The 9,958-nt window shown below is 40.5% G+C and overlaps 1 protein-coding gene across 1 annotated transcript in view; it reads left to right on the plus strand.

Annotated features, from left to right (window-relative positions):
* The window catches only part of flvcr2b (FLVCR choline and putative heme transporter 2b), an 18,922-nt gene extending 10,141 nt beyond the window's left edge, over positions 1-8,781 (plus strand). The window contains exons 4-9 of the mRNA XM_080513602.1: positions 95-198; positions 857-967; positions 3,311-3,416; positions 3,546-3,657; positions 4,883-4,938; positions 6,682-8,781. Of these exons, the coding sequence (XP_080369728.1) occupies positions 95-198; positions 857-967; positions 3,311-3,416; positions 3,546-3,657; positions 4,883-4,938; positions 6,682-6,762 (570 nt within the window). The 3' untranslated portion in view covers positions 6,763-8,781. The remainder of the gene's footprint in view (positions 1-94; positions 199-856; positions 968-3,310; positions 3,417-3,545; positions 3,658-4,882; positions 4,939-6,681) is intronic.
* The last annotated feature ends 1,177 nt before the right edge of the window (positions 8,782-9,958 follow it).

Genomic DNA, 9,958 nt, shown 5'->3' on the forward strand with positions numbered 1-9,958 from the left:
GACCGAGGCGTCATTGTCCAGATCATGTCATCTACTTGTGAGTGAAGCGCCGTTCGTGTGTGCGGCCTCTGAACTTCCTCCTGCCTCCCCGTAGGGCGAGGAGGTGAACGCTGGGAGGATCGGCCTGACCATCGTCATCGCGGGGATGGTGGGCTCCCTGATCTGTGGCATCTGGTTGGACAGAACGAAGACATACAAGTAAGTCCAGTGTCAGTTGTTGAAAATAAGACGGCAGCAGCTGCTGTGTTCGTAGAGTCACATAACAGGAGACGGCGTTGTAGTTTAGAAGAAAACTAGATGTTTATGTGTGTGAATGTTTTTTTTAAAATATTAACTGGTTTTTGTTTGTTTTTGTTTTTTTCCCTCCTCTTCCTGCTGCAGCTTCTGTCGAGTGTTTGTGTTGGCTGTCGGGTGTCAGTGTGTGTTTATCCAGGTGCAGCCTGCTGTGCTACACTCACCAGTTTTCTTTTGCCTCACAACTCTCAAGTTCCCACCAAACGACGTTCCCTCTGTCGTGGTTACAACCGCTCTGTTGTCTGCGGCGAGAGTGTGTCACTCCTGCGCGACCCTTTGTTGTCACCCAATACTGATCTTTCCTTACATATGTTCACGATGTTGCACCAGTGAAGTCGCAGTGCTGAGTAACTGCAGATTGAGGCCCGTTCACTGAGAAGGCTGCCAACTATATTATTCTTCACATTTGTTACGTTAAGTACCGAAAGTGGCTTTGCGAGCTTGTGAGTCGGCTCAGATTATTGTTATCTGCTGCAGGACCAGGGAATGTTAAAACAAACTGACTGTGTTGATGTTTATCATGACCACTGCAGCGTATTGATTGCATGATTGTGTTTTTCAGGCAGACGACTCTTGCGATCTACTTGATGTCTCTGGTGGGGATGATCGTCTATGCCGCCACTCTCAGCCTGGGACACCTCTGGGTCGTCTTCGTCACCGCTGGAGCTCTGGGGTAATTCTCTCATCCATTTATTCTTAATTTTTTTGGATTGATTTTGTGGGAATTTAGAGTTTTTATTATATTTCTCTATCTTTTAACAATCGGAAATTGGCCTATTTAATCATATGCCTCAATGATTCTCCAATCCAGCCTGTCAAATGCATTTTGACATCAAGTTCTAAACAGAATAAAGACGTCATATTAGTCCCAAAGGGAAATTCTTTTTAGCGAATTTATTTATTTACGTATTTTTTCATTTGAATAAACCTCATGAACCATTATTAAATGGGGACATTTGAACTTTTAACACCCTGTAGGAGAAGTCAGCCTGCTCTGACACTGGGGAGGTAAAGAGGCATCATGAACTGATTTAGAACAAACGGATGACATTTAGGCAGCTGTTGCTTCTAATCAAACTGAGGAAGACTTGAGAACATGAGAGAGCAGCGAAGACAGTTGTGTGGAAAAAAAACCCCAAACATCTTTAATTGAAGGAGAAATCTTCACTGTCAGTAGGGTTTTTGAGGAAATTCCCACACAGGGTGCTGAAATGGGAACGGCGTGGAAACTCGATGAGATGATAATCATTGTAAGAGCATAACTTTCATCAGTATAAAAAGATATCTTGCCAATGTAAGCTGGGTAAATCACACTGCTCAGGTCTTTATGGGGGGAATCATCTTTTGTTTTAACGCTTCTATATCAGGTGTGTGTGGCTGTTTTGAAATCATTGATCAATTCAAAAGCACAGACTGGTGTTGCATATTCGTGTTCCATTTCCTCGATGGCACACCTGCTTTAATGTGATTCAAGTGCAAACCGACATGCCAGACGGTCCACGTCACTCATTCTTCTTTTTTTATGTCTTTTATATTTTTTATAACCAAAGGAAAATACTTTTCTTTGTCTTTGGCAACTAAAAACATCTGGGCGGAGCCTCGGCACCATCTGTATAGTGACGGGATGGTTTGTTGTGAACAAACCACATTTTATCAGCAGGGGAGAAACCTGCTTTTCTTTGTTTTTCACTGGGTGAGTCTGAGGAAATTACTCCTGGTGTCACTCAACAACTTTCACAACCTGTTATTCCTGCATAACACGAGCAGGATCTGTGGTTTAGGGAATGTGATTTAATGACAAGTGAGAGTTGAAACAATAGCTTTCGGGAAGGAACAAATATCAGAGTTGAGGACACCTTAAAAAATCTGGAATGAGATTGTTAAAAAAAAAAATATCGGTTGGAAGGAGACGTTTGATGTGGCCCAATCAAACACCCAGGTTTCAACCCAGTCAGTCAGATAGGACATTTGCAAGATGGACAGATAAAGGAATGGCGGCTATTTGTACATTGGTCAAGAGTAAAACCTTCAAAACATTTGACCAACTCAAGAGAGAGTTTAGTTTGGAGAATGGGTACCTATTTTGTTATCTACAATTAAGACATTTTTATGATATAGACATTAAAAAGGGGATTTCAGCAGAAGGTAATGAGTTGATCGACGTGTTGACAGCAGCATATAGACATAGTCCTTAAAAATGACTGTCTAAATTGTATAAGAGCCTACAAAAGCAAAATGGAGTAACCTCACTATGTTAAATCAGTGATTGGTACTCCATGTGCAAAATACAGCAGTCTTCCACCTGCTCTAAGAAATTGAGGGAATTTGGCTGGAACAACTTAATTCGATTTATTTATTTATTTATTTTATTTTTTTAAATCACACCCCACATAAAGAACAAAACAATCAGGAATATATCAGCAGTGCTGGAGTCATGGATATGTGGAACTATTGAACTAACTAGATGTGGAACTACTTTTTTTTTGAGGAGGTATTCGGCTATAAGATCCCCAAGGTGCCCCGCGATGGTGCTTCTGGGCTTCATGCCTGGCAACACTATTCCAACAAAATACATGCATCTTTTCAAAATGATGACACTTGCTCCTCCGAATCCAGATCAATGGCCGGCCATTGTGGAAGAGATCCACTCCATGCAAGAATGGACTCGTTCATAAGGACTAAAGCTGAGCTCTATAAAGATCTGTGGTCTAAATGGGCGACATACATGACAAAGGATGGACTGAAGTCAGCAGAGAAAGGATCAGACCGAAAAAGACAGAGAAATAATTATCTACCTCCCTTTTTCTTTTGTTTTTTTTGTTTCTTTTTCTGTGTGGTGTTGTTTGATCTGCCTTATATGTTCTTGTAACACTTATAAGGGAAAAAAAGAAGCAATAAATAGTGTCGAAAAATAGAAAAAAAAACAACAGGGAGAGTTCATCACATCTGAATTCCAGAATGAAATGCTGAATGAAGCTTTAGGTTTCCGTGGAACTGAGCTGTGTTTTCTGTCCAGGTTCTTCATGACCGGCTACCTGCCGCTGGGCTTTGAGTATGCAGTGGAGCTGACGTACCCAGAGTCAGAGGGAACCTCATCGGGACTCCTCAACTGCTCAGCACAGGTACAGAAGACTCACTGCAGCCAGGCCGGACTCCCAAAAAAAAAATCTAAATTCTGTATGCTTTCGCTGTGGAGTAATGAGGAAAACTTTGATTGATCCGACATCATGCTGCCTGCTCTGCACGCACAGATCTTCGGCATCATATTCACCATCGCCCAAGGAAAGATCATCGATGAGTTTGGAACGCTACCAGGAAACATTTTCCTGTGCGTCTTTCTTCTCATTGGCACCATCATGACAGGTGAGACATGAGAGTGAGTTCTGTGGGTGTAATTGTGTAGCGCCATGACGAGATGGTTCAAGTCCTAGTCTTGCCTCGGGTGCAATGTATTTTCTCCAGACACTGGTTTCCTCTGACTGTTGATCTGTCCAAGCTGTACCCTGCCTGCAGCCTCACTCGCATAAATCGGCATGGAATATTCATGGGACCGAGTTCTGTATGGAGTCATTGCCTGAGTTCCCAGCTGTTACTGTGTAATGTGACGATCTGCTCCAGGGTGTGAACGTGGACGGCGTGTCCTCAACGCTCTTAATGTTTGATATGATCAAGCAGGAACTGTTACCAGGTAATTGGGAACACCCCAGTCTCTGGAGAGAAAGAAATAGAACATTATCCCTTTGCTCCAAGAAGTAAACAATTTATAACTTTTTAATTGATGCATTAGTCACTGAAGCGTTAAACCTTGTGCATACTGAGAAGATGGTCTCCTCATGAAAGGTCAGCGGACTGACTCACTGCAGGAACTCGCTTTCCACATGTATGAGTAGAAGTCCTCTGGTTTGTATTAGAGCAGTGCTTCTCAAATGGTGGGGCGAGCCCCCCTGGGGGGGCGTGGTGGGGTGTCAGGGGGGGGCGTGAGGCAGGCGCGACTTTCATTTATTCATGCTTGAATGATAAAAAAAAGGGCCTCCAGCTCATTTTATTAATTTATTTTGTTAATCAGGCGATTGTATGAAGAATGCTGGTGCCAGCAAATCATACAGTGGTTTATATAGATAAATAAATAAATATAATCAGGTTCTCAATGGTAGTACAATTCGGGGGGGGGGGGGGGCTGAAAAGGGTTAGGGCTGTCCTCTAGGGGGAGCATGACAGAAAATAATTGAGAACCACTGTATTAGAGGAAGGACACGTTTGTATCAAACCTCCTAATTCTGACTTTGTTCCAACTTTGCAAAGTTGCCATGTGTTTTTTTTTTTTTTTTGCATCTGTTATGACACTGGTTGAAACTATTCATCCTGAAGTTTAAAGCCCTTTACTTGTCATGCGACTGATTAGGAGCCACCTATTGGAGAAATGCCCTCACTACATCATTAGTCACATTTTGAACCAAATCCTTAATTTTTAATTTTTTTTTAACAGCACTCTGTTTTCTTTATCGGTTGATGCAATGTAATGAGAGACCGTAAGATGTTGGTTGTGTGATGTGAGTTTGATTTTCTCTTATCCTCATTCCCTCTCCAGGTTTCATCAAGTCTGACCTACGGAGACAAAATGCAAACAAACAAGCCAAAGCAGCTGTAAGTGTTGAAGCGCCCTGGGGTGGGGGTTTAACGCTCGACTTCTTGGGGATATATGCATGCCAGAGGAACAATGGCTTTACTATGAAAGGCAAAATGGATTTTTTTTATGGAGGATACTCTGACATGTCGCTACAAAGAAAAAAAACTCTATGACTATGTATGGGAAATTCAGCTTTTAGTCCTTTTTATATAAAACTAAATGCAATAAGTTGACGGCAATCACAGAACAAACACATTTTTTCTGAACTTACCTCATTTAATTGTACATTAATGATAATGGTTGACGTATTAGAAGAGACGAGAGGATTGTGATGTTTCATAAAAATGGCAATGACTTTCAGTGGCAACCCCGGAAAGCTGAACAGCCGTCATCATTATCAGTGAGTGTCTTATGAAGGGTTAATGGCAGAAAATCACAGTTATTTATTTATTTTTAACACCCACACTTTTCTGAATGTGACAAGTTGAAATGTCAGCTTCTGAAGCAGATCCAAGTTTGCCTGAAGGGATGCTGTCAAGGTCACATGTGGGATTTTTTTTTTTTTTTTTTCCCCTTCATAGCCTTGCGCCCTCTGTTGTGTCTATTTCCTCTGTGACATTCAAGCGACTACGAACTGCGTGTTACAGAGAGATCAGAATTCCCTGAGCAATATTAGAGATTTTAAAACTATCTATACTGGGAAATGAACTCGGTAGACTGGTCAGAACAAAACGGCAGGGCCTCACTCCTTGCATTAAAGGTATACAGGAGGATTTTCAGGAATTTTAGGAAAGAACCGCCCTCTCCACCGTTTGAAAAAAATGCGCATGCGCAACGCTGTACCTGCTCCCGAGACGGAACGCCTACTAAAACGCGTGCGAGAGACATGCACGAGCCCAGTTCTCCTCGTGCACGCTCTGTTTACAAGTCACAAGTCGGCATCGCTCACATAAGCTCACTTTACAAGAAGATTTGCACCAGAGGGGGTGAAACTGTGTAAAAATGTCCGAGAATAATGCGTCGGGTCGGCCACCGGCATGATGAGAACCGTGTGGAGTGAGCTGCGCGCAGGGATGAGCACGTACGACGGGCTTACGTCATATATCACCAGAATGATTGACAATTGGGAGGACCAGTTATTTTGATGATGCACCCGGAAGAAGAAAATCCTCTACTATACCTTTAATAAATTATTGTTTTTTTTTTAAAGCAAATAAACTGCCGTAGCTTCCGGTTTTGACCGAGGGAAGAGTGAGATCAGTTTAACGAAGGAAAGAATAAGACCAAATATTGTTTACAATTCAGATTTCATTAGATTATAGACTTTAAATTCTTCTTTCAATATTATTTAAAACATTTGCGCAGCCTGGTGTGTAAATATCTGTGTCAACAACTGTACATAAATCTCGTGTCTAATTGTTGTGATTTTGAATCTGTTTTGAGACAATTCTGTCCCGTTGCAGTTCGCTCTGTTTCTGGGTGAGCCTCCAAACTCTGTGGTGAAGTCACTGGTCAGTGCTGGCAGCTAAAACCAACATATATAAAGTAATAATCATCAATCCATTCATTCATTGAAAAGAATTGTAACTACTTAAAAAAAAAAAAAAAGAACAGAAAAGAAAAAAACGGTATCTTAAGCAATTTGATGTGTCAAAAAAAATCCTTCAAGGCAACAAAAAGGAACACACTTGACCGCAGACTTGGAGGCTCACGCCTCTATGAGTCCCTGGATGAGAAGTGATCAGTAGCTGTTGTTTTAGGCGGAGGGACAGATGTCGGGACAAGACTACGGAGCTACAGCGCTAATCTCCCAGCAGCAGACTCCTTCCTCTCAAGCCTGATCAATCAATATTTCTGCTTCACAAAAAAAAAACAACCCAATCTTCTCAAATCTTAGCTCGTCACACAGATGTACAAAGGTAGGAGCACAGAGCAATCACCACACGCTGTCCTGAATCACCTGCCTGTTCTCTCACTGCCGGTCTTTGTTTCACACAATTAATTCCACTTTTTAATTTCACCAAAGCTGATCCTGCTGAGAATACACAACTCATTCGCTACAAATCTTCACTGACGTGTTCACTCTTCTTATGGAATGTATTTATTTGCTTTTTGCATTTATGGTACAAATCTTGTGAAACCAAATGATCTGTGAAAACACACAAATATATTTTTATTGACAAGAATGATCATATTCCCTGAAATGATATCATTTTATTTCTATAGTGCCTTTCATGTATAAATTATAGCTCAAAGGGCTTCAATATAGAACGTCAGTTCAGTAAAAGATAAAACTAGTGATTTGCTGCAACTCTTCACATTCTGAATTTAAAGGTTTATATAGTATTGTTGCATTGGAATACATCTGTATTACAGGCACAGAAAGCTGATTGACAAACTACACACACACACACACACACACACAATATTTAACAACCAGTTCCAAACAAATGTTGTTTCTTAATTCCTCATTTGTAAAAGTTTGAATGTTGTTTCTTGGCGTCTCCGACTGCCTTGTTTGTGTTTTCACTTTCCTGATGCACTGCATCATAGTTGCATCAAGAACTTTGCTAGTTGATTAACGATAATCATCATTAATTCATTTTTTCTGCTTCTGACTGCTACACAACCATGGAGCTGAACGCGTCGCTGAAATATCGAATACAAACCAAAGGGCTTCATCAGATGAAGCTCGTGCTTCTCCTTCAGAGATCTCGATTGATATCCAGTTGGGTTTCATGATTTTGGACTCTGAAATCTGAATTGGTTCCGGGAAACTTCCTGACGGACATCGTTTCACTGCAGAGCTGAACGGTTTACCACTTCTCCTTTCTCATTCAAGGATTGCTGTTGTTTTATCATCGCAACACTTTTCTTTGACTTCTTGCTTCATAGGCAGTTTCAGTTCATGGAGAAGTAGTTACTGAGGTATACCTCATTGCAAGTGTGTCAGTGGTTTCAGTTTTGTTTCTTAATTGCTTAAGAGGGCTGGCAAAATATTGATGTACAGGTCAAAACTTCAGTAATTACTGTTTAAGCTCAGTTCGTTGATTATTGTCTCCCCCTAGTGGCATATCCGGTGTAATAACTAGTGTGTTGGGAGCACACAGTGACTTTCTGATTCCTGTTAAAGGGAGCTGCAAAATAGACATTTTTTATTACTGTAAACACGGTTTAAATGCACCTTAACCAAACATTTACAGTGAAATTCACATTGATAATCGTTATACTGCGTATGTTTTACTGTGTTATTGTTGGGCAATGAAGTCTGGGCTTGAGGGCCTTTCTGTGCACAGTTCGCATGGTCTCGCTGTGTTTGGAGGATTTATTTAGTATTGTTCCTTCTCACAGACCAAAAACCTGCACTTCAGGTCAATTGGTGGTTTAATAGGTGTGAATGTGAGTGACGAGGTGCTCTGCCTTCGCCCTCGGCAGCAGAAAGATAGATTTGTTGTGTTGAAATGAAGGAAAAGCGTGCCCAACACTTGTATATAAATATGTGTATGTAAAGCTGCAGTCACAGCATTACATTCTTAATGCTCGCATATCACATAAGTCCTTTGAGGCATCGTTTTCACTGTTTTTTTTAAAGTTCTGCCAGTATTTCTTATGAGATCCCGAAGCCACAGCAACGAGCTTAAAATATTCAGAGACCAAAGACATTTTCTGTGTTGACTCTATACATTTGTATTGATTAACGTCCCTGTTTTGATTGATAGGGACCTTCTGACGACTCAAATGGAATCCTGGACCCGCCTCCAGTCATGAGCGACACCCGTTTTTAGACTTTCCCCAGTGCCTGAGCCTTTTCCCACCTCGACCGAGTACTGAGCCTCAAGAAGCCTTTAATCTATTTACCTTCTAAGAAGAGTTAGATAAATAATGTATTATAATGGCTGATGAACGTAATATACTCATCTAACATATTTGATCATGTTGAGTATATTCAGATACACTAAGGTGATTTATTTTCTGTGCATTGTAAATAGAGAATGTTTTTAGGATTCTTTTTTTTTTTTTTAGCAGATTCAAGAATAGTTTTGTCTATTTCAGTTCATTAAGAAGAGATTAATATTGATGAATGTAGCTGCAGATTGATTTGTAACACCACTCATATTTACTTATTTAATAAGGAATAAAATCTCTTTTTACAATGTGATGGTGTTTTATGTGAATTTAGTGTTTCAAATGTGTTTAGTCCCCGATTAAAAGCCACACCTTCACGAAGCAACTTTCCCTGGCGGGAACAGTCAATCTGTTCGATCATTAAATTCCCATCTGTCCCAGCAGGGAGGCGTCTCATCGGTCCCAAATACATGTTGCAGCCCAAACAAGATGCCAAACATGCATACATACATGAATCATTTGGGAAGAGTGAAGAAAGAATGGAGCCCCGTAACAGATGACACGTTTCCCTCAGATCTCTCAAGCATACAGCCAGTTACATTTCAGAGATTAAAAATCTACTTTACAAATAAGATTTGTCTTCAAATTGTACAAAAAATTGTTCAAAGTAATCGTGATGTCATTTTTTAATGTACCTAATGTAAGTCTACAAACTTGTTCAGTATTACTCTTTGGTTACAGATGCCACAGATTACTATTTCAATTATGTCACTTTTGTTGTATGAGAGGTTTTTTTTTTTTAATCATTATTTAAATGACCGGAAAACAATTATGACCAATAGGAAGTCGGTAATCTCGAGCTTCCCACTTGTCCAGTCTTGTAAAGACTTGAAAACACCAACATTGAGTCTGTCGGATTGAGTAGGAAAGAAATATAAGAAATAAATATTGACCAGTAAACTAAGCTCTTTGTAATCACTGTCAAAAAACAACTTTCGAATTTTAAAGAAGAATGAGCTTCACATTTTACTGCTGCCACCTAATGCACAAATGTGACACTACCTAAGGTTGACATGGAGCACGTTTGAAGATAATAGCAGGGATGATGAAATATCCTCCAGCCGTATCTGAACAGATCAAGTTGTTTTAGCGTAACCACTGAGGTCAAAACTGATGTTTCTACAAAGTCGC

The sequence above is a fragment of the Blennius ocellaris genome (genome assembly GCF_963422515.1).
Source record: "Blennius ocellaris genome assembly, chromosome: 18".
In the NCBI taxonomy this organism is placed as follows: Eukaryota; Metazoa; Chordata; class Actinopteri; order Blenniiformes; family Blenniidae; genus Blennius; species Blennius ocellaris.